Here is a 26,317-nt window from a genome sequence, read left to right as displayed (position 1 = left end):
GCTACAATGAGATATCTCCTCAACGCAGATAGGCCACTGGAGAGTTGCGAAATGTGGTAGTCAATATACGTGGATAACATGCTCAATGGTAGTTAAGGATTGGTCCAAATATCATCATTATTCGCTTGCCTATATACCCAGAATCTAAAGCAAACGCCATTACACTTTTAAGCATTGTAGCAACTACCTCGAAGGTAAGTTGGACAGTATCGCAATACCAACGCCCAATAACAACTGCACACCCAAACTCAATCCCAAGATGAGATGGACATACATCCACTTCGTAATCTGCAACACAACACCATTCTCAGGCTGCATCCCCGGAACTACTATACCAGTAGAAGCCTGCGCCGTAACAGCTATCACACCAATCGCAAAAGTCGACATCAACTGTCCCATATCTTCCGTACTCCCATTCAGGGGCTGTCCATACGAGGACTCGGCTGGATAACTCTGAAACTGTCGATCGCTGTTCGTAGGACCTAGTGAAGAAGCTCCGTATCCTTGCAGTGCTATAGCTGAAGTGGCGAGCGATGTGACGTTGTTTCCGATGTAGTGCTCCTTGCGTATGGCGTTGACGACGGGTGCAACACTCACGTTGCAGCGGTAGAACCATGCTTGGGAACTTGAAGCTTCAAAGGCTGTTACTTCACTCCATGTTTGGCCCTGAGGTGCAGCGGCGTTGAACATGAATGTTGTTTGGTTGGCGCCGTTTATGGCTGTGATGTTGACTTCTGTTTTTTTGTCATCGTCGATTGTGATGGAGATTTCGTTGCCGTTGCCTCCTTTTGCGACTTTCCAACTGCGGCAATACCCTGTGGCTTCGACACTCCTGTTGGTGCTCACCACGAGATCGTATTTCTTTGGCCGTGAAGCGGATTCCTGGAAGACGTATATGCAAGATTTTCCGCCGCAGAATGCCAAAGGATCGTTGTTGTCCCATAGTGTTCCAGGTTTAGGAATATCGTCCATGCCTCCCCAGACCGGCCCAAGGGCGATAGTGCCATAACTAAACGTTTTGTTAGCGTTTACTTATGGAACCTTTGGGAGACCTTAGTGTACCTGTTTGCAGTGTATCGCAAGGCACCGAGCGCTTGTGAGTTGTTTTGCGACTTGTCTGCGAGAACTCTGTTTGTGACGATGTTGGACATGTCTGGTATTGTGACATTGCCAGGGTGTAGAATTGCAGCCGAGTCAGCTGTGTTTGTTGAGTAGACGAGACCGAGCATCGCTAAAGCAATCTGAGATACTATGTTGAGTATTATGAAAGCCACAGCGTATGACCGTAGTGAACGTGATTTAGATACCCAAGTGAGTTGGATGATCTTGGTCAAGTCTTTTGCTTTCAATATCAACTCGGTCTACCAGGTATTAGTTACCATTAACAATCGATATTTCCGAGCTTGACCTACCTCTCGATCTGGCCAATCTCGAAGACTGATAATCCAATATCTGATCTCCACAGCCATTGCCTCCAGAGATATCGTTATGCTCATTCCAAGACCGAGCGACAGTCCAATAATAAGAGCGTTGAATTCTCGTTTTGTCGTTGTCGACATGATATCTAGCTTCGAGTAGTACCATAATATCACGTAAATGGCGACGACAAACAGCACTGAAGCGAACCATCTTAAGATATTCGCAACCAGAGCCTTCCGTAGCTTCTTTGGACGATTTCGAAGCTTCTCTAAAGCAATTGCCCTACTTGGTCGTCGATGGTGTAATGCTTTGTCGGATTGTTGTGGCGAGCCTGGCGTTGGCGTTGAGTTTGACCTGCAGAGGGGATTCGATTCATCTCGCTGGTAGTCATGATGTGGTTGAGTCTGGAACTCTTCCTTTGGTGTATGAAACCTCTCCAGCTCATGAGCCGAGTGTGAATTGTTGTGTCTATCCTCTACCGTTCGCTCCATGGTCAATCACCTGAGAGGATAGAGGATAGAAGTAGTCAATGGCGGGAAACATTTCGAATTCTTTGGTGTTACACATGTTTTGGGCTTGGCTTTTATTTAAGGTTTTTCGCATCTTGCCTTGCCTACAGCTTTCGTGTCGGCGGGTCTAAGGCCAATCCGAGGTCCATGTAAGATTCCATTCCATTCGGAGTCAAGTTGAAACAAGCAGCTACTAAAGTACCTTTCCGTCTATTACCTCACGCCTGAAGAGTCACTGCCGTGGGTCTTGGTTGATACTAAGCTTTTAATAAGATCGATCCGTTTAAATGTCTGAGTGGTTATGATGTGCCACCGCGTAAGTGCAACCAATAGAACCGCTCAATGCATACTCCCTTTAAACTGTCAAAGCCACAAAGGATAAGAGATGATAGCATCACTATGGTATCCGAAAAAAGAAGCTTTCCAGCTGCTGAAGCATAATCGAGGCCTCCTGCTGCATCTACACTACACTACTGTAAGTTCGGTGGTGCCGACAGGGCTAAACGATGCAGGTGTCTAGAACCTCAAAATACGAACGAGCTAATGATGGTAGCCATTGCAGCAGGGATTCATGACCCACAGACACTGCCGAACTTCCTGCTAAAAGATGATCATGGAAGATCCCATACTACCTAAATGGCACGTGCTTCGGTTTGACATATAATAGTTCCAGGGACCGCAAGCGGATGAATTGTCTTTATATGGTAGGTAGTTAACCGTCCAGTTGAGTAAGCTGAGCTCAAACCTCCACAACAGTTGTAGTGTAGCGGTTGTTAACGGCTAGACGGCATAGTTGACACATTCAAGACGTGATGTTCTATTAAAGCAGAAGTTATTAGAGGAGAAGTTATTAAAGGATAATGGTACAAAATGAAGGAACATGTCTTCACTTTTTAGCGTTTAAGAAAGCTATTCGCATCGTCACTTACACCAAGATGTCTGTCTGTCTGCAAAAGCCACCTAGTTATTCATCTGTGATATAAAGACAAGTTGTTCACTGGAGACCAATAAATAGAAATGAGTGACAATTCAGTAGGAATACCGCAGTAGATAGATATTGAATGTGATATACGAAATTAAGCAATTACCAAACATGCCAAACTTCATGATCAATAGGCGTTTTTCCACAGGGTAGCTCACTTTCCACCATCGGCATTGCAGATCCCGATCCCCGACGTCAGCAAGAAATCCCCAAACATCAGCCGACTCAATAGCTACGTCTCACCACCAACAAAACCACCAATTGGCCCCAATTGACCATGAACGTAGCGCCTCGACTCGCGCGAAGTTCAGTCCGAGCGGCTTCTTCACAATGGTCATGTTTCTTCTGCCAGAATACCCGACCGAAGCTCCAGCGAAATGCCTTCAACTTTGCCCGCAATGCATCGAATAACGCCCGCACGGGACAGCCTTATACACCTACGATGGAGGAGATTCGTGCGCATTATAGCAAGAAGAACAGGACCGTAGCGTACGATTGAAAATGGGACTGCAGAGGTCGTGGCTTACGATTATCAGGTACTACGTCTTGAGTACAATCCTCGGATTTGTAACTCTCACTTATGGCTCTGTGCCCTTCTACAAGATGGTGAGGCACTCCCTCCTCAATATCATGATCCTTTCTAATGCACTTGAAGATCTGCCAGACCACCGGCTGGGGCGGTCAGCCTGTACGTGCCCACGGCGGTCCAGGATCAGGCGACGAAGGCGATCTCGCAAGCCGAGTCGTCCCCGTTAGAGACGCCAAGCGAATCAAAGTCACTTTCAGTGCCTCTGTCTCCGATGTCCTGCCCTGGAAGTTCGTCCCTCAACAGCGAGAAGTGCGAGTTCTCCCCGGTGAGACCGCACTGGCTTTCTACAAGGCCACCAACAAAAGTGACCAGGACATCATCGGAGTTGCTACCTACAGTGTGACACCTGCCCAGTGTGCGCCGTACTTCAGTAAGATCCAGTGTTTCTGCTTCGAGGAGCAGCGTCTCAATGCGGGCGAGACTGTGGACATGCCCGTTTTCTTCTACTTGGACCCTGATCTGCTCAATGATATGAACATGAAGGGCGTAGAGACTGTGACATTGAGTTACACCTTCTTCAGTAAGTTATTCAAGTCACATAAGGAAGATAGAAAGCCTAACGACTACTGTAGAAGCCAGATACGATAACAATGGACGATTCCAGAGACCTATGTCTGCATAGATGGGACAGATGTGTTGGATTAAATGTACAATACCCTCCTCTTGTAAAACAATATGCATACCATACAGTTATTTCGGATTAGACATGTCTATGACATTGAAGACTATGACTCCGTGTCACACGGATTCAAGTCAATGGTCAACACTTCTTTCTAGTCAAAAATTCCTTCTATAAAACTTTAAATTCCTCGCATGTGCCATTAGCATCCGACATCATGCAGATTCTTCTCATCTCCTCAGCTTGACGCCGATACCTGCAAAGAAAAACGGTGTTCTAATGCTCCAATGCGGCAAATGCGGCCCGCAATCGCTGACTCAGCCAACTCCACCATCGAGCTCAAAGTAGGGTAATTCAGTCACGTGCCCACAAACTCACTAAAATCCACACAACTTTTTCTCCTTCAGTTTTTCTTTCGTTTTGTCAATCCGCTCTTCATCGCCCAACGCTCAACTAACTCACCAGCGTCGTCCTCGCCAACCACCGACAAAATGGTCAAAGTCAGCCCCAGTGAGTTTCTCTATACGCAGCAACAGCTTTTCGTGTGTATTCTGACCTCAATTAGTCGTTTCGTCTTCTCGACGCAAGAGCCGTGCCGCTCACTTCAAGGCTCCCTCTGACCAGCGCCGCGTCATCATGAGCGCTCCCCTCTCCAAGGAGCTCCGTGAGAAGTACAACGTGAGTCCTAACGACAGTCAACCCAAATTTTCACGTCCCTAACAACGCCCAGGTCCGCTCTATCCCCATCCGAAAGGACGACGAGGTCACCATTGTCCGTGGTTCCAACAAGGGCCGTGAGGGCAAGATCACCTCCGTGTACCGTCTCAAGTACGTTGTCCACGTCGAGCGTGTCACCCGCGACAAGGCCAACGGCCAGTCCGTCCCCCTGGGCATCCACCCCTCCAACGTCGTCATCACCAAGCTCAAGCTTGACAAGGACCGTGAGGACATCCTGGCCCGCTCCAAGGTTGGCCGTGAGCTCGCTGCCAACAACAAGGTCACCGCTTAAGCGATGAACTTTTGTCGAGCAATAACAGAAACCAAACCACCAAAACCTTCAAGACGACACGATCAAACCTCTCCTCCATGGCGAGGACGAATCTTTTTTCTTTTTCACCACTCACATGATCACGACATCAATGTGAGCAACTCAAAGGGCAAAAGTTGATGAGGAAATGGGCATTTTACTCCGGCGTTTTTACGATACCTACGTGCTTTCCTTCTAACCGCACGGTACCTGGTCTACAGCAGGGTAGATGAATTGAGAATTTTTAGGGTTCTCAATGGCCATTTCACTCAACTGGTGAAATGCTCCATGGGAGGTTTATCCCGAAGTCTTGACCTGGTCTCCCCACATGCACATTTGCGAGTCCCCTCGTGATGTTATGTCGGACAGGTGGCTGACCCATCTGTCCTCTCGTAGGATGCTAACACGAACATCAGACGCATTCAATTCAATGTCTGTCTGTCGTAGACTTGAGTCGCACTTCGGTGCCTCTGCGCGGTAAGTCGTAGACTTGATCCACCGCTAGGATATCTCCGCGTCAACCACTTAGATCCATGGTTTTCGAGGTATACGTCTAGCGAAGAGTAAACCCGGCAGGACCCAACTACTATCATGGGGTCCTGCTCTCCCTAGAAGATTTTCACCGAGCTGCCAATGAGGCTGGAAATTTGAAGGTGAGGTACATGCTTTTAGCGTTATTTTTAGTATTTTGCAATCAAACATCATTTCTCATTCGTCATATTTTACCGTTCACTTGTCCCGACAAGTCGTATTTAGAATCCTCACTGAGAAGCGTTCATTCACAGACCCAGTGCGAAGAGGAGTCTAATGGCTAACAAATATTTGTGAGCAAACGTATCTAACATAGAGTCCTATGAACATAATCCATGCCCTTGATGAGAATGATCCATCTACCACTTATTCTGTACATTGAGGCAAACTTTTTGACGTCTGTCCATGACCCTCGAAACCCTAACATGTTAAGTATTCTAACACCGATGTTGCCTGTGCGTCTGTGTGCTAGGCGCTTTATTTGATTAAGCGTTGACCGATTCAACCAAATGCAAAGGCCACCGGCTGTGGTGGACTGTGAAACCATGCTTTAACCATGAGTAGCATGTGAAAGAAGCTGTGCAGTAAGTAATACAAATTGTAATCATAAGAGCAATGGCTGATGCCTATCGAAAGCAAGGAAGATGCGGCATCATCGATCGTCCCGCGTCCAAGAAATTGGAAAGGTTGTCAAGAAAGAATGTGAGAGGGAGGTTGTTCAGCGAGTAGAGAACCCATGGTGGCTCTTGTCCTGAAGGCTGACGCCGCGCAATTGTTGATCAAGAAGTTCAAGGGGTGGTCTGTTCTCTTCACGTCTTCCGACAGTGATGTTTGCTGTTGGGGAAGCGTTCACGTCTCCCAGCCTGGCACTATTACCACGAGAGTTGGTAGTAACTGCAGGAGTTAAGGATGCAGTAGCATGCCCGGCGTAATGAGGCAGCACACCTTGAGCAGTCATGGGGGAGACCTGTCCTGCAACTACGTTCGCGCTCGTTTTCCCATTCTTTCGCATCGTGGACCAGATGTCTTTCGGATACTTGCTGCTATGAAGTTAGCATCGGTCACACTGAGTAATATGGTATTCACATACCTCGTGTCGCGATCAACTCGGCGCCCTTTGAAGAGAAGATTGCCCTCTTCGTCACCCGAGTCGTCTGAAACTCCGGCACGCAACTTCTCACTCGGGTTTCGTGGGCCCTCATTGATCGCACTGCGAAATTCCAGGTATCGACTTCCAGAATGAGCAGCGTGGGATTCGGATCGAGGCACCTCAGAGGTTGAGCTTGCGTGAAGAGAGTTGTCAGTACGATGCAAAGACTCGGAGCGAGTAGCGTCATCAAAGCCGTAACGGGCAGAAGACCTGGTGGCTTCGGAGACAGCGTGGAAAGGATCAACCTCATTAGGCTTCATAGGCGACGTCTTTGGCTCATTTGACCCAGAGGCGTTTTGAGGAACATATTCACCAGCGCTAATAGGTTCCTCCTTGATGACGCAAGGTGGATAGAAATTCTTGCCGTCATACAGAGGGAGTCCATTCTCGAAGATAAAAGGTGCCCGTCCCCAATATGTGAAGCGAGCGTGCTCTTCATCCGGCGTCAACTCGCGATCGTACACATAATCAGTGTCTCTTGCGTTTTCTGGCTGAACTCCTGGCTTGAGCTTCCCAACGAGATAGGGAGGGCCCATGCTCTTGTCAGCATGAAGCTTGTTCCTAAAGAACGTTCGCCAGCCCTCAGCGTTCTTGTACATGCGTTCGTATTGCCGGATTTGCGCCCCCTCGTCGACTTCTTCTACCTCATCAGGTGCGATAGCAGATGTTGATAGATCTAAGCGCGGCTGGAAGACAGGTGCCAAAGCAGCATGGATCGGAAGGCTTGATGGCTTACGCTGTTGTACATCGTCATTCTTCGACGCATTGCTGAAGTTCTTGGCCGAGGTGGCTGCCGTGGTTGGTAGCCGACTTTGAACACTCGCAAGGCGTGTGTCAGTCTTGTCGACTGACGATTGATTATCGAAGCCTGAGGGATGCAATGGATTGACTGCGTTTGAGCCATCGGATTCACTGTTGCTGTTGCCATAGTCATTGGATGAGTTGGAAGGGGGCCCGCTAGGAGACCCGACCTTTGGGTATTTCCTGGACTCGAACTCGAGCTGAGTCGCCAGCATGCGCTCGAAATGCTCAATCTCTCGGCAAATGTTCTGAAGCCGTTCTTCCATGTCTCCAGCATCGATCTGGTGCTTGTTGTACCGAAGTTGGTCTTCGTGGTAACGTTTTTGGCTGCGAAGAACCTCAAGCTGCTTCTGGGTAATTGAGCTCGGACGAATTGACGACACGGGAGGACTGGCGGAACGTGAAGGATCATTCTGTAAGCAAAGAGGCAATGGTCTAGGCTGTCGCGACGATGGGCGTCCATATCTAGCAGGAGCTACGTTGAAATCACCACTGGGGCGAGGAGCTGATGGACTGGGGACAGCAGGGGGTGCAAAGCTCATCTGAGGTGGCATGCTGATAGGGTATAGAGCGCCTCCATTCGCGATCCACCACTGTCCGTTGTATAAGAATGGACGGGAGTTATCGAACTGCTCGGCAGGAGAGAGGTGAATATTTCGCGCCTGTTCCATACCCGCGTCCGGAAGCTTGCCATAAGGACCAGCTTGACTCGGGAGTTGCATTGGGAGACCAGAGGTAGAAAACTGATTGTATGAAACGGGAGCCAAGTTATAACCCATAGGAGGAGGTATGAAATGGTATCCTTCAGGTCGAAGTGCCATTCCTGGTAAAGTTCCTGGAGCATGTGGAGGGACCATTGGAGCAAAGTGGCCCCAACTAGGAGGGAAAACGGGATAAGCAACGCCCTCAGGCTGACTACCATTCATATTACGAGCCTGGTTCTGCCCATCGATCGAGCTTCGCTCTCGGCTCCATTTCGATGTTGGAGAATGAGGCCCTCGAGTGTTGGGCACAATTCGACCACCGGCAGTGACCCGAACATGGGTGGGGGAAACAACAGAGTTGTAAAACTTCTGAAAGCCTTCGGATTTCTGGGTTGCGAGATCTGCTGGAGCAACAGTCGGTGCTCGATCAAGCTCAGAATCACTCCGGCCTCGGTACTTGCGATCCGAGTCGGTGCCGTCAAGCTGCTGCGCAGGACGTCGATGCATCTCGTCGGAGTCGCTGGAGTTACCCTCTTCGATAATAAGGGACAATGATGGACTGATCACGAGAGGGGTGCGGATGATGTCTTCTGCTTAAAATTAGATTTCAAGTTCATGTTCTGGGGGTAAAAAAGAGATTGGAACGTACCTAATTCTCTGTCTTCCAAGACCTTGGATACGAGTTTGCGAGAAATCTCTTTTCGGGGAGGCCTGTGACGTAGACGCAACAATTCACGAGCAGTGTAGACAATGTGTCTCATCTTGGAAGGGTCCCAGTAAAAAGACAGCAATCAGCTGCGATGAAAGAACCCAGTTAGCAAAATTTCAAGTATTTCTTTGGGAAGCCAATGCCAAATCTCCCTGCATCAAAATGGAGAGTTGTTGACGAGAACCAGGAGCAAGCAAGCCAAGATATTGTCATTAAATAAAAAGGCTGAACCAACCATGATGAGAAGCCAGGGGTGATCCGCCAAGTGCAGTAGCTAGGAGACTTTACAGTGTACTGGATTCTGGGGCAGCCCAAAAAGCAATGCTATCCCGCCAGTGCAAACGGACCGGCAGCGAAAAGGTCGACACAAGGGTAGAAAAAGGAGGAAGCTCCAACTTACTTGATATGTACTGACAGCTAAAAAGCAAACAGTAGATGATACAAACTGAACAGTGCCCTTTGTTTCTAGGCGTCCAACTTGAATGACAATGTCTTGATGTGAATGCCAGATAGTGAACGTTTTCTGACAAAGACTGACAATGAGAGCAACAGCGTGTGGTCGTGAGCGAAGGCAAGGGTCGAATACTCGGTGAAGTGAACGAGGATGATGGAAGTGAAAGGTTGATGATCGTAATTGTTTCAAAGATCAGAGTGTTAAGGCTTGGTAGGCAGGTCGAAGTGAGGGAGGTAGGTGCAGAGGGAAGTCACTGGTTTTGGGAAGGACCCCCTTCCACCCTCCGAGGAGAGGAGCACCCCAACAGTGAAATGATACAGAAGCCACGATCAAGTTACCTCGCAGTATTTTCTTTCGGTGAGCGGTATCTATTCACAATGAACGGTTAGAAAATTCACAGGAAAGAAGAGTGAGGAGAGAAGGAAAGGAAAGGAGTCAACGAGCACGCCTGACACTCAGGTGGAAGCGAAGGCAAGAGCACGATAACTACTCCAAAATTGAATGAGGATAATAAAGAGGTGGGAAAATGAAAGAGAAAGAAGAGTAAAAGGACGCGAAGCTATTCTGAAAAGGAAATAATACCAAGGGAATACTCACATCGAGGGTGGGGGAGTAGAGAGGAAGGAAATGGCCACAAAGGCGAAGATGAGATGAGGATTAGTGAATTAAAGCTCACAGTATAAGCTTAAAGTCTCTTGAATGGCCTTTGAGAATGCTTTGCTTTGTGCCAGGAGATGATATCCCTGGGGGAGAAACAGAGCATACTGTGAAGAACTCGAGCTGATCATAGGAGAGACTGCAGGGGGGACATCTACACACTTCAGATACCACGATCGGTAACCTAATGTCACATTTACTTAGTTGAGGTGATGGATAGAAGACTGGTTGCTTTAATTGTAATAACAGGTTCCTCTCAATACAATGCAACACATCAATAAGTCAGGGGGCACTAGCGTTTGCACGAGAACTCCTTCACCCACTCCCTGGCTTGCAAACACTTAAGTGATCTCCGCGTTTGAAGACACACTATTGTTCTTCGTGCGAAATATTTGTATGGATGAGAGATGGAAGAGACGATTTAGGCATATTTGTTGAAACTTGAGTATTAGTGCATGCCTTGTGATACGCCTGGACTCAAGCACAATGCGAACTGGAGACCGCGATGAGCTTCTATGAACACGATCATAACTCAGTGTCAAACTCACAATAGTTAAAGCATGCGTTTTTTTGAAGCTGTGAATGGCTTCGTCCTGCGAAACTGTTGTCGTTATCAGGGAGTGCCTCTCAACCATCCTGAAAAGGAGAAGTTGAAGCAAAAGTACTGTTAAAGGATGTGTACTTTGCAATCATTGCAAAGAACTTACTTTTAGAGAGGCTTCTTCGAACCACCTCAATAAAATGTTGGAATATTGGTGTTGCTCTCTCTTTCATTCTCTCTTGCACGGGACCAAAGGTGGTGGTGTAATTCACTGGACACTTGCAGAAGAGTTCACGCACCGAAGGGAGAACCGTCTCGAAGTTGGTGGGAAGATGCTCAATAATTTCCTCCCAGACTTCTCGTTTACTAGACTCAATTATAATGTATTCGTTTTAAAGTGGTACTATTGTGATATTGTGAAAGGGAGAGTTGAATATGTGTAAGTGAGGGGTAACTTGGGAGCGTTTGTCTCAATAATGTAATTCAAAGAAACAATAGAAACAGTGATATTAAAATAAAGAAAACACAGTATTGGACCCTGTTGATCCAGTGTTTGGTTTCAAGATATCAATGCATTGAAGAGAACCCTACTTATCTGGTGACAAAATGGCCTAGTCGTTGGAACATAATTATTCTTGTCGCCTGCACTGAAGCCTTAGTAACGCTGGCCTAGAGACTGTAGCGCTTGGTGGATAGACATTCAATGCTAATGAATTGCACACATGGACTCACCAAATGATGACAGAACTTCATTATTTCTCGAAGCTGATTCTTTCTATGATTGTTTGACCGTTGATGCCTATGAACTTGGCGTATGCCTTTGTCCCTTCAATAAAAAACCTGGCCGACGCAGCACTTCAAGGTAGGGCATGAAGCCTCAATTGCGTCCTTTTCTCAGTAGACATGCACCACTAACATTTGCGGGTTTATTGATTACATGCCTCGATAATACCAGAGTTGTATTACTGTTGTGAAACACCTCATGGGAAGATGAGATGAGGCGTACCTCGGCTTAAAGGACGGAGATGCCGGCCCACCTCTTCGGCCCGCCGCAGCCATGACCACGGCTCATGAGACCTCATGCAATGTCAGCTGTCATGCCGAGCTATAGAGAGATGGTCCACAAGATATATTCCTTTGTCTTATGGGCAAGATGCCCAAGACTATTGACACCGATTAATATAGACTCAATTACCTATTACGCATTCCTCATGATAAGCATATTTTATCCTATTACCTATCATGAGCTGCTGTGTTACCCCTCCATCTTGTGATTGTCAGCCAATGTACCCCTCCACACCAATATCCCACCATTGCAAAGTAGCTTCAACCCCACGGGCCAGGAACAGCCAATCCCCTGGGTCTAGATTCATTCCTGCTCTTGTCACGTCACTAATTCTGTGACACATTCATTGCTGATAGGTCACCCCTGGCCAAGGTCTCATGCTACAGACTATCTCATGCCATGTTGGCGGTACCAGCGGATAATAACTTTCCGGGATATAAGGTGCCTTCGCTATAGTTACAGCTCTAGGTATAGACAAAGAATGAAACAAGATGCTGCCGGTACTCCGGATCTTAGTCCTCCTCGGCCCCATCACTTTACCCCGCCACTACCAAGACACAAGCGTGAAATATCCAGAGACCAACCAACTTGAGGTATGCGTACCTATGTCTTCGCGGGGCGGGTCAAACAGGGTCTAGGCATATGAATTGCTTCGGTACTGCGGAGGCTCCAAGCTAAGCAATTCGCCAACACGAGCTACTGTACGTATGCGGGCGTATTAGCTGTGGGCAGATTATTGAGAAACTAAATAAGAATGCTTGTATTTCCTCGTGTTCTCGTTCTCGTTTGTACCTTTGTATTCAATTGATCGAAATTCATCTTTCAGAAGCTATAGCTCCACTTAGACCGAGGTCTCACCAACGCTGCCGATCTCTAACACCGTCCTACAACGACATCATATAACTTCGATTGTAAGTCCTGTCAAAAATATCCTTCAATTCTCATTCTAACTCCTACCTTCAGAGATCGAACTCATATTCAAGCCTCACCCGCTACCAAACCATCAACAATGGCTCCTCTCACTCCCCACTGGCACCAGCCCTCTCACCCCGACATCCAAGAAGTCGTCATCGTGAACCCCGAGGAATTCACCACCAAGAGCATCTCGCGCGTTTCCCTCCCACCGTTTGCTGTCTTTGCGAAGTTCGATTTCCCTCCCTGCACGCCCGCCAGCGACCCGACCTACGCTACCGTTCAGACCGGCCGCGACACTCATCTCAACTTGAACAGTGACTTGCTGTACATTAACCATTCTTGCGAACCTACTCTCGTTAGTTGACCTACTTGAAGGAGAAGCCCCAGATGTTGAAATGCCCCCGTCCTTCAGAAAGGGACAATTTGATTAACGCGAGGGTATAGCTCTTTGATGTAGGAAACTTGAACATTCTCGTTGGACCCAAGGGTCTCAAGGTTGGCGATGAGCTTACAGTGCGTTATTCTCACCCCTCAAATCTCATGCCCAATAGCTCATGAGACGTCTAGTTCTTCTATCCCTCCACCGAATGGCACATGGCCCAGCCCTTCGACTGCCTCTGCGGCACCCCTTCTTGCCGCGGCCGCATCTCTGGTGCGCGCGACATGACCCAAGCCCAGCTCGACGGTATCTGGCTCAACGGTCACATCATCCAGCTCCGCGCCGAGCAACTCGCCCGCTCCGAGGATCCCACTGCCAACGCCCTCCGCGACGCCGTTGTCCACGCCGAGAAGGTCCTTGAATCGGCTCGTCTTGCTCTTCGTTCTTACACGAGCAACGCGCACGCTCAGAACGGAAATGGTACTTTTCCTTCCAAGTACACCAACGGAACTCTTGGAAAGGCAGCTGTGTTGGAGCATCGCGGCCCGACCTCTCGTGAGCTGAGCGGTGAGATGGGTGGTGATACTGTCCGCGCTTAGAGGCCAGGCCTTTGATGGCGGCGACTGGAAGATGTTGCTGCTGTTGAAGAACCCATCGGTATCAGATATGTAGGTAGTTAGTTCACAAACACATTCGTTTTATGATCGACGTGCTGAGTCTCGTTTCGCGGCGGTGGTGGAAGCTTCGTTATTGAATTCATGAGTGACTCTCCTAATCTGCCGAAGTCTCTGGTCATCTCCACTCCAGTCAAACGACAAGCCTCCCTTCTCAGTATCCCATCAAGACACCACTGCTCAATTGTCATTATCATAATCCCATTATATATACGCCCAAAAACGCCCAGGACCAGTCGCCGCAAACCAAAAATGTTGTCGAGAAGTTGTGTGGTGTCGAATCGCGAGGATGGCCATCCTTTACTCTCGCTCTTTCGAATCCTTCCAACGACTCCAAGCATTACGTCCCTTTTCAGAGCCAGCACCGCCGCTATACTTGGATTCTTGCTTCTCCCACTCAATCCGTTCCATGCTGCGACGTGCAAGGAAAGCGCGCGCGAACTTCCAGGCTTCTGTGTCTGCCAAGTTCCAAGCTTCGAGCGATGCCCGTAGTCGAGTGTCAACGGTCGATTTCTTGAAGGCAACAATCTTCTTGGCATGCTCCAGAAGGGCCTTTTCTTTGGCCTGCATTTCTTTTGGTGTGAGCTCTTTCACCTTCGGCGTATCCTCTGGTCGAGGTTGAGGCTTTTCAGGCCTTGTGTCGCCATCAGCCTTCGCGGCACGCTCCGCCTTTGCTGGTTTATCAGCCTTGACCTTTCCTGGCATGGGCCCTTGCTCGATTTTGCCGCTCATAGCCATATATGTCTCTCCCAAGCCCTTGGGAATGCGGAATCCAAAGTACCACTCCAGATCTGGGGGAATATCAGCTTCAGCCGACAGCCACAGTGCATGAGTCGGGGCGTGTTCATCGGCCACAGCCTGTTTGAAGTGCATGATTCGGGAATTGCTGGAGACCTTGGAGCCCAAGAGTCCTTTTGTGATAGTCTCAAGCCAAGGGTCTCGAGGTGCCTCTTTTCGGATCCAACTAACGTCCACCCTCTCCTTGAAGCTTGTCAAAGTCGCAAGTGTCCAAGGATGAGGGACTGTCCCAATTGCAAACGCACCGCTCGTATTCTGATACTGCTCAGGAGTAGTGACCTTCATAGATGTGGTGCCAGCGGCACAGTGTGCGCAGCTTGAAATGCCAGGAGGGCATGATGACGGGATGGGGTTGTCTGGGCAGAAGGCTAGGGAGTCGGCAAGCTTCAAGGCCGGGGTGACCATTTCGGTAGTGTGCTCAGGAAAGGGCTTGAGGACCTCGATACCCTCGGGGAAGCTACTCTGCCATACAGCGTGAAGATGGGCGTTGATAAGCCGATTGAGAGCTCCTAATCCTCTTGCCCTTCCATTAGTGACACTGTCATGGACCTTGGGGTATTGCTTTTTGATGATCTCTGGGCTATAATGCACCAGTGCAGTTTGTGCTTTGTCGACCTTGAAGTCATTCTTTGTTGATGCATCAATAACACTTTTAGCAGCTTTCAGTGTGGGCGAGTCCATCACTTTCCGGATCGTCTTTGTGACTTCTTCCTTGGGACCTACAAATAGTGCACTTTCGAGACCTTTCCACCTGGTCATGGCAGGATATGCTCCCCTTCGGAGGAAAACCAAGAGAGGATCCTCAGTGTGCGCAATTGGAAGCAGTGTATAATCCACAAGCATGCCAGTTCCCATAGATTGCCAAGCGAGCCATCTCATGAGGTCGGCTTTTAGTTCGGGCTGAACCTCAAGCCGTTGAAGTTCCTGGTACATCGGATTTCCAGTCGCCTCAGACGATCCCAAAATGGTTGGTCGGAAACCTTGAGCCCACCAAGCGCGACGCCACGTTAGAAGAAGATCGCTGTCGGCATCTTTTTCTTCCCTCGATTTCTTAGCCGTTGCATCGTAGTAGCAATAAATGAATGGGCGATCCTGGAGCGGGGGAAGCAGTGCTCTATCCTCGTCAAGGGTAAGCGAGCTGGAGAATGGCACAGATAACCAGTTCCAATCAGCCCACCAAGAAGTACCTTGGTATGAATCTTGTGCTCGAGTCGGTGGTGGATGGGCAGGGCCACGAAACGGATTCAGCTCTGTCACGCCTTTCTTGAGCGAGTGACGGATGCCATCGACAGAAGTCTTGATCTTGCTAGAAGCGTCTGCTTTTGCGGCATCTTCGGCAACATCGGTTTGGGCGGCATTTGGAGACAGTAGGGTCAAGGTTGAATAGGCGAAGACAATGAGAACGAGAACGAGATAGGTCAAACGACGAGACACGAAGCGGCGTTGTCTGCCGTAAAAGATGTTTATCGCCATTGGGTCAATTGGAAAATGAGACAGCCGGTTATCACGGATGAATCTGGTAGGATGCGTTTGCTGTTGATGTACGATGAAACGAAGGGCAGCGAACTTGAATTGGTCGAGACGCGCCAATTCTCAAGGTCAAAGAAGCATTTCGATGATACTATAGGAAGCGAGAGGACACAACATGCACATGCGACTGTGTAGAGGATGAAGTAGAGTAGAGTTGTTTGTTGTCGCAAATGAGGGAGGGGAAGAGGAGGTCAAATACGAGAATTGCTGACAGAGGCAGCAGCCCATCCCAGCTACTAAGGTACTGAGGTGTGATCCCTTTGTGGCAGGGGTTGGCAAGGGTCCATAGGTGAGACGAGCGAGAATCACGCGATAAGACATGGCACAGTCTAATCAATAGTACCAATGGATTAGCGAAGGCGTCAAGATTTGATTGCCAATCGATCTGCATAGATACATTTCCGTAGATTTGTGTACTTGTTCAAGATTGTATAACCATTCACTTGGAGACAAAGTCACCAAAGTTACCAAAGTCATCCACCAAAGGTCGTCACCTAAACCAAGACCTGGAGCTTGAGTGGATACAGGTATTTCGGTGAAAGAATACTCCTGGAATAGAACTCCAACTATTCTTAACCCTTACTTCTTTGTAAGCAAAAATGCCTTACAGCCTATCGTCGTTAGACTGTTAGGGACTCTTGTTGTCTTTGTCGAGGTTGAATCCTCAAGGTACCTACCTCTATCCCTGCCTTTTGTTCGAAGAGCTTGATCAAGCTGGAGTGGGTTCTAGTCGGACCCACCAAAGCTTTAGCTCTCCACTCTCGTAAGTCAAGGATCAAAGAAAGGCGAACGTGAAGTAACAAAGTGAAATGGCCGAGAGACACTTCTTGCAAATGCGAGTTCGCCTTACTCACATAAATTCAAGCAGAATTGTGTGATATTATCACAGTCTCCAAGCTATGATCCTTTGTGAGTACCTCTTATCTGCCAACATAGTTCAAAGCCATTGCCATAAATGTCCGTTTCTCCAGACGTCATTGGTAGGGCTGAGCAGGGGGGATTCTTAGCTACCTGTCTAAACTAGGCCCAGGTCCATATAATTGATCAATGGATATTAATATCATCCTCCAGTATCAAACGATGTGAGCGTTCATATAAAGACGGGAATAAAATTAAGTAAATTTATCCAACAAACGCTCTTCGTATCACTACTAACTTATGATGTGGCCAATCCTTTGAGCAGCAGAATGGCCTTTCTTTCATTGGCCCTATCCCTTTAGAGTCTTTGAATGACTAAGGTGGCAGTGACAGTGGCAGGCAGCAACAGCCCTATTACCATTTCTCTTTCACGCTCTCGAGTTGAGGTACTTGCGTGACACAGACTTTCAATCACAGTCAGCTATGACTGGAACATTCAATAAACAAACTTTGCCAGAACCTGCCAAATTTCGGCACAAGGTCAACTGTTCTATTCCCCAAAATTTCCGAATCTTCCCTCTTCATCTTCCCATCTCCCCCCCTTCAACAACAATAGAGAGGGGCCATGGGTCTCAGGCAATTCAGTCTCGACCTCAGGGTCGCGATAGAAGCTCTTGCTAGCTTCTCTAATGTATCAAATCTGCGCAAGGGCGATTCTGATGGAGAGATCGCTTTCACTTATACGCCTGAAGCAGAACACGAAGCCGAACTACCCCCCATCGATGTTCAAGCACTATCAAAAGATGCAGACTCGTACCCAAACCACCCGGGCTTTATGATCTTCACTTCCTCAGAAACACCAACAGACCTAGAGAAGTGGCTGGAAGAGACCTCTAGCTTGACCGATGGCACTACTATCGCGGATGCCGTCACATTGATTTCTAGCATGTTAGCTACAAAGCTGAGCACTCCCAATCAGTCAACTTCACAAAAACCGCCCTATTACGGCGAAGAATCAGATGTTGATCTACTCTCCGATGACGAAGACTCCTTCTTTGAAACCGAGTTCGATGAGATAGACATTGACCCGTTACTACCTGGCGAATTTGCCTCAGAGAATTCCACTGAAGCCGATGATCCAGAATCAATGGCACGTCTGAAGCGTCACTTGCGAGAAGCCAAACAAAAGGGGTTCTGCATCTCCATCCCGCCTGAAGAAATACGACAGTCGTCTTTCGGCCTCTTCTCGCTCTCTATTCGAGTATGCAAGCTTGGGATCCCAGAAGAAGCCTTGGAAGCTTGGGGTATTGGGCCGATCGAATACATTGTCATGCTTTGCAAGCTACCATCAACTTATCCTCATGTGTTGGACTTCCAGCATCTTCCTCCCGACCAAACCCGAATGCACTTCAGAGTCGGCAAATGCAGCAGTCCGCGGCCAAGTTATAAATCCATGAGGCAGATGTTTGCAGGAGTGGACGATCCAGCAATGCCAATAAACAGAGACGAAGAGAGCACGGGTTCCTTTATTCCCCTCTATATGTCGTTGTCACTCGACGCACTTCTCAACCGTTTATTTCCAACCCTTTTACGGCTGCGCCGATCAGAAGGGATATCATGGGATGAAGCACGAGAACTGGAATACAATTTGAGCCTACGTCGCCATTCTAGAGACATGTCAGATCACGCTCAAGATATGATTGTCTGTCAGGACCGAGACTCATCTGATGATTGCTTCGAGCCTGAGTTCCTTCGGCATGACTACCTATCGAGGAATGCAGACGAGATTAACATTGTTCTCATTGCGATGCAATTTGGCCTCCAGAGATTGATTAAATGCACCAAGTACTGTCTGGTTTGCCATCGAAGAGCAAAAGGAGGGTTTGAGGCCGTAAAACCTTTCGTTTGTGAGAATGAGCTTTGTCTCTACCAGTATTTGTCCCTTGGTTTCGGCCAGAGCATCGAACACGAGATTATCAACAATCCATACGTGGTCGACCTTCTTGTGAGCTTCTTCTATGCTGCTGTCACCCGTTCCCGTCTCCGCGAGTTTCCCAGAGGACTAGGTCTCAAATGTCCCTCGTTAGCGTTCACAGCGAGCGCATCTACCCCGGTCAACGCTGATGCTTACTTCAAAACTGGCGTGTTGAGGTTTGAATCCAAAGACCTTACTACATGCAGAACTATCAAGGCGGGCCATTGGTTACTGCTTTTCGTCCCTGGAGCCAACACGCTGGATTCCCTGACACCAGTCATGAGAACATGTAAGTGAAACCTGAAGCATGCAAAACCGTGTCAAGTATCGGCTTGGACAAGAAGGCTAATAAAGTATGTAGATCGCGAGAAACATATCTGCTGTGTCGAATCTTGCATCGATACCGACTTTACGTTCAAGGTCATGCATACGTTCACGAGTCTTGACAATATAGGACAGGAAACACCAGAGAATTCTGTGAATCAGGTTACCCAACCTACCCCAGGTGGTGTAAAAGTATTGATTTACAAGTATGGACAAGACATCGACGAACTCGAGGATAATGTCCGTGATGAAGCACTCAACTTCATGACCAGTTGCATCCCACCTGTGCAAACAATGAGACAATACCTAAAAGAGGTACCCGGGCGCCGGCTATCTTCCTGGAGAGGAATGGAAGGATCAACACTCCGTCTGCTGAACTGGATCGTTTCCTCGAATAGGTCACATATTGTACAGGATAGCCCAGTTCCTGGGGCATCTGCAACAGAGGAACAAACACAGAACGGCAGCCTTGTTGGCGGCATGAACAACCACTGGGTGCAGTTTCGTTTTGCACAGGGCTCTCCTGAAAAGGAGCTCATTTTTTTCAATGAGCTGCAGAAAATACCGAGATCTCGAATCGGTAGAAGCTACCAAACACTTTTCGCGTGGCATGGAAGCCCTCTTTCCAACTGGCATAGTATCATTCGAACCGGCCTTGACTTTTCGAACACGCTTCATGGGCGTGCCTATGGCAACGGCGTTTATTTGGCAAGAAACTTCGAGACTAGTCGCGGATATTCCAACCGTGATACGCTGAAAGGATGGCCAAGCTCAGCATTGAAGGTCGCGAGTGCCATCAGCATGTGTGAGATCGTCAATAATCCATCTCAATTTGTGTCGACGGATCCATTTTTTGTCGTCAACAGGATCGATTGGATACAATGCCGCTATCTCTTTCTTGAAGTCCAAGCACTTCAACCAGAATCCGCAGTCCCCCTATCCTCTGAAGGATTATTTCCTGATAGGGTGCAGGATGAGGATTATATCGAACAAGACCCTGCTTACCAATTAACTTATGGACGGCAGCAACGAATTCATATCCCTCTATCAGCCATACCAAAGTCTCGTCGACGTGCATTCGGGCAAGGCCAGCAGAATGGCACGGGTTCATCCATAGACCATCCTATCGTTCTCGATGATTCGGATTCAAACGGAAGCCCTAATCTCAACGATTCAAGCTCTTTGGAAAGCCCTGAAACAAGGGACGATATCGATGTTCTACTAGCCTCGGATGACGAAGGTGATGACCTCCAGTTCGTAGGAACACGAAAAAGACGGCGGACGTCTACAGACTCGGGTCTGGGTGAAACACAACAAGGACCTGACGATGTAACACCATTTCAACCAGGTCAGCTTGATATTGATTCTCTGCCTAAACTTGCCGAACCTACGTGGGCATCATCATCACCAGCTGCTCTACGCGCACTCAACAGCCAGATCAAAGACCTACAAAGGACCCAGTCCAAAACCAACCTGGCCACGCTGGGATGGTACATCGACTTTGACAAGCTGGATAACCTCTTCCATTGGTTCGTCGAGCTTCACAGTTTCGACTCGGACCTACTACTTGCCAAAGACATGGCCAGCCATGGATGCTCGAGTATCGTGCTCGAGCTTCGATTTGGTGCTTCTTTTCCAATCTCGCCGCCTTTCGTTCGTGTGATACGACCTCGCTTTCTACCTTTTGCTCAAGGAGGTGGAGGTCATGTCACAATTGGCGGCGCTATATGCTCAGAGCTGCTCACAAACTCAGGTTGGTCCCCGGCTCTTTCACTGGAAAAGGTGTTCCTTGAAGTCAGAATGAATCTCTGCGAAAGGGACCCTCCAGCTCGTCTCGAAAGAGTCCATGGTTATCGCGGTAATAGAAGTTCGGGGAACATGGACTACAGTATGTTCGAGGCTGTGGATGCGTACCGACGAGCGGCTGTGTCCCATGGATGGCAGATCCCGTCCGATCTTCAGATGTTGCAATCCATGAGTAATATTACGGAGACGTAGTGGCATCAACAAATTGGGGACCCTTTTCTGACAGATATAGAGAATATGTGCCCGCCTTGTCACGAATTACGAGTTATGAGTACTCTTGTTTTTCCAATAGGGGAGTTAGCTGAGAACCAGACTCGGGACATCCAGTAAGTAGATCATAGGTAGTAATAAAAACCTTTCTACTATGATATTTCTCTTCATAACTATACTTGCTCACTTGACTGGTGATGGAACTATCTAGTTTTCGTCTTACGATCGAGATTCCGGAACAGCATGAAGTGACATATTTAACATTTTTTTTTTATATTTATTTCTTGAACTTTTTGACAGCATCGCCATTTGCAAGGCTAACTGAACCGCCGACCTAGTCTCCCGTCACAGCACAGCAACTAGGCCAGCACCTGTCTACTTTTGGTTGATCCAAATGTCTACGTTTTGATTTTACTTCTATGCATTTGCAGGACTAGGATGAGAGAACCGAATCTCCGAGAAATGTCCTTTGGTTTATATCTCCAAGCATACCACTCTTTTTCCAACCTCGAAAGGTAAGAAATACAGGTATTACCCCAAGACAGATGTTTAGGAAAGATTGTGTAGAGCAAAGAGAAGAATTAGGTCCCAGGAAAGGAGAACACGGTAGTCCAGGCTAAGGAATAGGTGAAATTGTGCAGCATAGCAGAAAGCAAGTTAACCCGTGCCCCAACCCGCGCTGCAGTCGTTCAACCAAATCCCTCCCTCCCATAATCTTCGTTTCACACTGTCGTGTGCCGGTCCAAGTACCTTATCGATGTTGTTTGGTGAGTGTAAATGGGAAATTTTTAGAGAAAAAGAAACGCCAGCAAACCAAATCTGGCGGACGGCGAATGCAGTATGATGCAGAAGCTCCCCGGTAAACTCCAAAACGAAAATATCCCATATCATTTCAGCGCGTCGCAACTCGGGATAAACTTTGCGACATCCGTGGCAGAGGGATATGTCCCGTGAAAACACGGGTACCCAGTAATCTCGACGTGGTGCTATTCATGAGGAAACGAGCCCTCACATGATTTGAGTAGATGAAATCCTGTTGACAAACCGTAAGTGCGCTTCCAGCACTCTAGTTGTGCTGGAAAAGGACGCTGATAGACTCGCCGTGATGAACACGACGGATAGCCTCAGCAAAAACGGCCGAGATATCGAGTACCTCAAGCTTAGGGCAAAGACGACGATGCTCGTTTTGAGGAACAGAGTTGGTTACAAGCATCTTGTCAATGGCAGAAGCATTGATGCGAGCGATAGCGTCGCCACTGAAGACACCGTGGGTGACGAGGGCATAGACTTGAGTAGCGCCCTCCTTCTTCAGAAGCTTCGCAGCACGCGTGATCGTGTTACCAGTATCGACAATGTCGTCAACTAGAATGCAGATGCGGTTTGACACATCTCCAACTAGCATCATACTGGCGTTACGATGCTCGGTAAATCGAATGGGCCGTCGCTCCTTTGTAGCAAGACATGAGTTTTCAAAAGCAGCAAAATCAGAATTCTGTGGTATTACCTTGTGAATCAGAGCAAAGTCAGTCTTGAGACTGTCCGCAATCAAAGTAGCTCGCTTTGCACCTCCAGCATCGGGAGACACAATGACAGCGGTGTGGTGATTAGGAATTTGAGATTGGATGTAGTTCTGGAGTAGCGCCTTTCCGTACAGGTTATCGACAGGAATGTCGAAGAAGCCCTGATACTGAGGATCGTGCAAGTCCATCGTGATAATATGATCGGCACCGGCGCAGGTGAGCAAGTCGGCAACGAGAGTACCAGCCTGAGCGATCCACTGCTTGTAGCCAGGCTTAGGCTGGAAAGCAGAGATGTTTGACTGGTTCTCATAGTCGTGAGTGGTGTAAGCATTCCTCTGGGAAGAGGTCGAGTTCTCTGCGTGGTGTCCACGGGCCTCAGAGGTGCTGCTCGAGATGGTGTCTGAGCGACGAGGAGTGCTGAAGACGCCATTATTGCCGTTAGCACCATTTGTCGCGCCCTCGTTTGCGAGAGCTGTTTTTGAGAGCTTCTCGGTCAAGTTGTTGACACCATTGGGCAGGCCAGCTGACTTAGGGCCACCTGGACGAGGCGTGGGAGGAACACTCTCAAATGTGTAGTCTTTGGAAGCACCAGAGATCTGCGACAAAGGTGCGCCGGCTTTGTTATAGGGCCAGTCGGGTTGTCGCGAATAAGGGAAGAGTGGGACAACGGCGGTGACTCGTTTCGCAGAGCCAGTCTTGCAGGCTGAGATCATGATACAGAGATCGATGAGGTTGTCGTTTACATTGCCGGAGCCAGATTGTATGATGTAGACATCTTTGCCGCGAACTGAGTCCTTGATTTCGCAACGGCTCTCGCCGCCAGAGAATTTTCCAAGAATGCGATTGCTTGCCGGAACACCAAGAATTTGGCAGACATTTTCTGTGAGTTGCGGGTGGGAGTTGCCTCCCAGAACAACAATATTGCGCACCATGGTGAAGGTGAAGTTGTGTCGGTTTGTGGTAGAGGTGAAGGTTGCTGTCGGCTAGAAGAGCAAAAAGTTTTGATGCGGCGAAGGACGGAAGCGGAAAACGGATGCGGAGGGGCCCCGAATCGGAGGGGTGAGTACGTAGTTTTTTTTTTTTTACCCTCTGAGGGGGAAACGAGACCGAGTCAAGAGCTTCTAAGCGGTGGAATGGAGTTTCGACTGCTGTTGATGAGACAAAGCAGAGATGGAGAAGACCTGAGACAATCCGAAACAGGTCGGAGTAAGACTGAAGCCAGTCGAGATCGAAATTGAGGCTGGGTTGAAAGGTTGCAAGTTTAAACTGTGTTGACGTCCTATTGTGAATTTTTTTAAACTCGGCCTCTGTCAATGGCAGCCCCGGGTTCTTGGAGCGCAGCAACGGCAGTGTGTGGGGTGGGGAGCTTGTGGATTTAGCGGAGGTGTGATTGGAAATAGGTCGTTCAAGTGTCGAACCGTGCTGCAAGAGTTGGCTAGCCTGGCCTGGCCTGGCAAGCAAGCAAGCAGTGTCCGGTACGGCACGGTAATGCAATGCGAAGCCGTGAACGCTGTAGCCGATGCTATTATTGACAGAATTGGGGAATTTGGATGGCTGCGTCCAGATACCGTTTTGGCGGACCAACAGGGATTCAGGGCCGAAGTTGACGCACAGGAGAGTCGGACAGGCAGGGCCAAATCGACGTCACTGTGCTGTGCTGGAGCAGGCGGCTCAGGCTCAGTGTTCAGTGCTCAGAAGCCGGATGACAGGGCAGGGATCTCCAAGTAAACAGACGGTCTGCCGGTGTCGGAGGCAGTGTGATTTTTCGAGCAGACAATATTTACTATGAGGCGCTCGACAGTGAAGGTAGCCGGAAATTGTCTCCAAGGAGAAGATGTTGACGAAGGGAGACTCCCAGAAGAACAAAAGCCAAGCGACAATCGACGAAATAATAGTCGAGGATGGCGCGCGATGGTCGTAACGACGGGCAGTCCCCGGGTGGAGGAGTGGAGATGATGGGGAGTGGAAGGAGATCACAGACCCATTGTGTGAGATGTTGAATGCTTTTGTAGGTAGTGAGCAAATATAACCTTTGTGGAAGAGGGTCAAGTTGGACAGGCTGAGTTTATGGTCAAATCAGAAAGTATCCGTTGTGCTCATTGTCAAAGTTGAGCTTGTAAATGGATGATTTATTAGAGCCTGGTACATGAGGTGATCGGGGGAACCCTCCAGCAACCAAAAAGATGATGACATGGCGGCACCCGCCAAGTTGACATTCCCACAAGGTAAACTTACTAAAAAATACTAAGACACAACTGACGCCTGGTACTTTCCGATTTAGATATATCTGATACTTTGCGATATCTCATTCTTTACTTACAGTATGGATTATATCAAGTTCTTAGCTTGACAGAGCTATGTTATGTTGCATATCGGATTTTCTTCTAATAACTCTCGAAGATAGGTACCTAATTAACCTGAAACTCGAAAAGCCAGAGGTACCTATACATGGCTGACTTGTACCCACCCCCGCCAATTCTCATGTATCCAGGGTACTCTACGGATAGAGTCAGGGCATCTGGAACTCTCCCGTTCCGCCATTTAAGAACCCCCGTGGTCATCGATTTATGAGAGATAAAAAGATACTGAAAGTATTTTCAAGCAGGGATAGCGGTTGCATACCGCCATATCATAATCCGAATATCCCGTTCTGTTCTTTTTCTGGTATTGTATTCTCTGCAGTTGTAGAGGAAAACTCGGTACTCCCGCCAAACAACTTTCTCCGTAACGCCGTGAATAAGGTGCCAATAAACTCTTTTGCTTGAACTGTACGACATTGGATGCTCAGCCTGGCAGGGGTTGTCAGTCATTTGATCTGTACCAACCCAAATCATTAGGTGTTCGTTCTCAGAAGAACAGCCAGAAACTATTCTCTTAACATGGCGCTTTACGAGACCAAAAAAATCACTACTGCTTGAGGTACTTGGCTGTTCTCCCATGTCCAAATTCCACGACGAGGTACAAACAAACATAACCATTGTCTCAGCCTGGAACTTATCGAGGCTTCTAGCTTCCTGTTCTTCTGATGTGGCCGGCATCGGTCAACCTTTGTTCTGGAACAGTGGCTTGCATGCATGCCTTTTCCTGTGGAGATGCACGCGACCTCCTTCTTCGAACATAGTGGCACGCAAAGAGCTAAGACAGATAATTTGTCAATTCGACATATTGTCCTACTTGATGATGCCATTGGGCATCATATGACTCCCTATTGGATCCTGTATATGCATACTACCGCTACCGGTACATGTTCAAGATGCTCCTCAACCTTAGCGGATATCTCTCGGTTTCTCTCCTAATAATTGAAACCCCTTATTGGTTCGATGTATGATAAGAATTCATTGGACGGGAAAAAAGAAAAGAAAGGTATAAAGTGATGCACTCTGACGTGTGTCCAAAGTCTTCCCCAGCTTTTAGCCAGACTCACATGCAAAAATACACCGCATTCAACTTCACGTATTAGCTTTGCCCAATAAGAAACCACGTCCAAAATTCACACAAGGTAGCAGAAGCCAGATCGTAAAGGAACAAGCTGCAGTGTAAAAAAGAAGAGAAAACGGAACCCTCCAGTGT

General features: G+C 48.2%; 9 protein-coding genes across 13 annotated transcripts; 5 read left to right on the top strand and 4 right to left on the bottom strand.

Annotated features, from left to right (window-relative positions):
- Positions 1 to 58: 58 nt before the first annotated feature.
- On the bottom strand, positions 59 to 2,217 carry FOXG_12780 (uncharacterized protein). Its single transcript, XM_018392645.1, has 3 exons — positions 1,413 to 2,217; positions 1,063 to 1,361; positions 59 to 1,009 (listed from the first exon to the last, which is right to left on the bottom strand). Exons 1-3 carry the CDS (start codon positions 1,908 to 1,910, stop codon positions 184 to 186), a joined length of 1,623 nt encoding a protein of 540 aa, XP_018251209.1. The 5' UTR covers positions 1,911 to 2,217; the 3' UTR covers positions 59 to 183.
- An 871-nt stretch (positions 2,218 to 3,088) lies between these two features.
- On the top strand, positions 3,089 to 4,347 carry FOXG_12779 (cytochrome c oxidase assembly protein subunit 11). 3 transcript variants are annotated; one of them, XM_018392642.1, is made up of 4 exons: positions 3,089 to 3,399; positions 3,447 to 3,516; positions 3,566 to 4,019; positions 4,072 to 4,347. In XM_018392642.1, the coding sequence occupies exons 1-4, from the start codon at positions 3,188 to 3,190 to the stop codon at positions 4,119 to 4,121; spliced, it is 786 nt and encodes a 261-aa protein (XP_018251206.1). In that variant the 5' UTR covers positions 3,089 to 3,187; the 3' UTR covers positions 4,122 to 4,347. The 3 variants fall into 3 exon arrangements, with proteins under 3 accessions (XP_018251206.1, XP_018251207.1, XP_018251208.1); XM_018392643.1 differs by having other exon boundaries at positions 3,089 to 3,516; XM_018392644.1 differs by having other exon boundaries at positions 3,089 to 4,019.
- A 161-nt stretch (positions 4,348 to 4,508) lies between these two features.
- On the top strand, positions 4,509 to 5,931 carry FOXG_12778 (60S ribosomal protein). Its single transcript, XM_018392641.1, has 3 exons — positions 4,509 to 4,628; positions 4,684 to 4,796; positions 4,849 to 5,931. Exons 1-3 carry the CDS (start codon positions 4,610 to 4,612, stop codon positions 5,125 to 5,127), a joined length of 411 nt encoding a protein of 136 aa, XP_018251205.1. The 5' UTR covers positions 4,509 to 4,609; the 3' UTR covers positions 5,128 to 5,931.
- Positions 5,932 to 6,394: 463 nt separating this feature from the next.
- On the bottom strand, positions 6,395 to 9,092 carry FOXG_12777 (uncharacterized protein; the record flags this gene model as incomplete). Its single annotated transcript, XM_018392640.1, has 3 exons — positions 6,395 to 6,716; positions 6,767 to 8,921; positions 8,981 to 9,092. 3 exons carry the CDS (start codon positions 9,090 to 9,092, stop codon positions 6,395 to 6,397), a joined length of 2,589 nt encoding a protein of 862 aa, XP_018251204.1.
- A 3,151-nt stretch (positions 9,093 to 12,243) lies between these two features.
- Positions 12,244 to 16,377, top strand: FOXG_12776 (uncharacterized protein). 2 transcript variants are annotated; one of them, XM_018392638.1, is made up of 4 exons: positions 12,244 to 12,669; positions 12,722 to 13,028; positions 13,118 to 13,186; positions 13,241 to 16,377. In XM_018392638.1, exons 2-4 carry the CDS (start codon positions 12,768 to 12,770, stop codon positions 13,649 to 13,651), a joined length of 741 nt encoding a protein of 246 aa, XP_018251201.1. In that variant the 5' UTR covers positions 12,244 to 12,669; positions 12,722 to 12,767; the 3' UTR covers positions 13,652 to 16,377. The 2 variants fall into 2 exon arrangements, with proteins under 2 accessions (XP_018251201.1, XP_018251202.1); XM_018392639.1 differs by having other exon boundaries at positions 12,669 to 13,028.
- On the bottom strand, positions 12,459 to 16,277 carry FOXG_12775 (uncharacterized protein). The gene is made up of 2 exons (XM_018392637.1): positions 13,186 to 16,277; positions 12,459 to 13,020 (listed from the first exon to the last, which is right to left on the bottom strand). The coding sequence occupies exon 1, from the start codon at positions 15,995 to 15,997 to the stop codon at positions 14,027 to 14,029; it is 1,971 nt and encodes a 656-aa protein (XP_018251203.1). The 5' UTR covers positions 15,998 to 16,277; the 3' UTR covers positions 12,459 to 13,020; positions 13,186 to 14,026.
- Positions 16,378 to 17,361: 984 nt separating the features above from the next.
- FOXG_12774 (uncharacterized protein) lies at positions 17,362 to 21,378 on the top strand. The gene is made up of 2 exons (XM_018392636.1): positions 17,362 to 19,176; positions 19,249 to 21,378. Exons 1-2 carry the CDS (start codon positions 17,538 to 17,540, stop codon positions 21,207 to 21,209), a joined length of 3,600 nt encoding a protein of 1,199 aa, XP_018251200.1. The 5' UTR covers positions 17,362 to 17,537; the 3' UTR covers positions 21,210 to 21,378.
- An 82-nt stretch (positions 21,379 to 21,460) lies between these two features.
- Positions 21,461 to 24,870, bottom strand: FOXG_12773 (ribose-phosphate pyrophosphokinase). 2 transcript variants are annotated; one of them, XM_018392635.1, is made up of 2 exons: positions 22,732 to 24,870; positions 21,461 to 22,674 (listed from the first exon to the last, which is right to left on the bottom strand). In XM_018392635.1, the coding sequence occupies exons 1-2, from the start codon at positions 23,677 to 23,679 to the stop codon at positions 22,294 to 22,296; spliced, it is 1,329 nt and encodes a 442-aa protein (XP_018251198.1). In that variant the 5' UTR covers positions 23,680 to 24,870; the 3' UTR covers positions 21,461 to 22,293. The 2 variants fall into 2 exon arrangements, with proteins under 2 accessions (XP_018251198.1, XP_018251197.1); XM_018392634.1 differs by having other exon boundaries at positions 21,461 to 24,870.
- Positions 24,236 to 24,475, top strand: FOXG_20780 (uncharacterized protein; the record flags this gene model as incomplete). Its single annotated transcript, XM_018401088.1, has 1 exon — positions 24,236 to 24,475. The coding sequence occupies one exon, from the start codon at positions 24,236 to 24,238 to the stop codon at positions 24,473 to 24,475; it is 240 nt and encodes a 79-aa protein (XP_018251199.1).
- Positions 24,871 to 26,317: the final 1,447 nt, after the last annotated feature.

The sequence above is a fragment of the Fusarium oxysporum genome, chromosome 9 (genome assembly GCF_000149955.1).
Source record: "Fusarium oxysporum f. sp. lycopersici 4287 chromosome 9, whole genome shotgun sequence".
NCBI classification, from domain to species: Eukaryota; Fungi; Ascomycota; class Sordariomycetes; order Hypocreales; family Nectriaceae; genus Fusarium; species Fusarium oxysporum.
The sequence above is the reverse complement of the archived record's forward strand: the minus strand, read 5'-3'. Positions and strand labels throughout refer to the sequence as shown.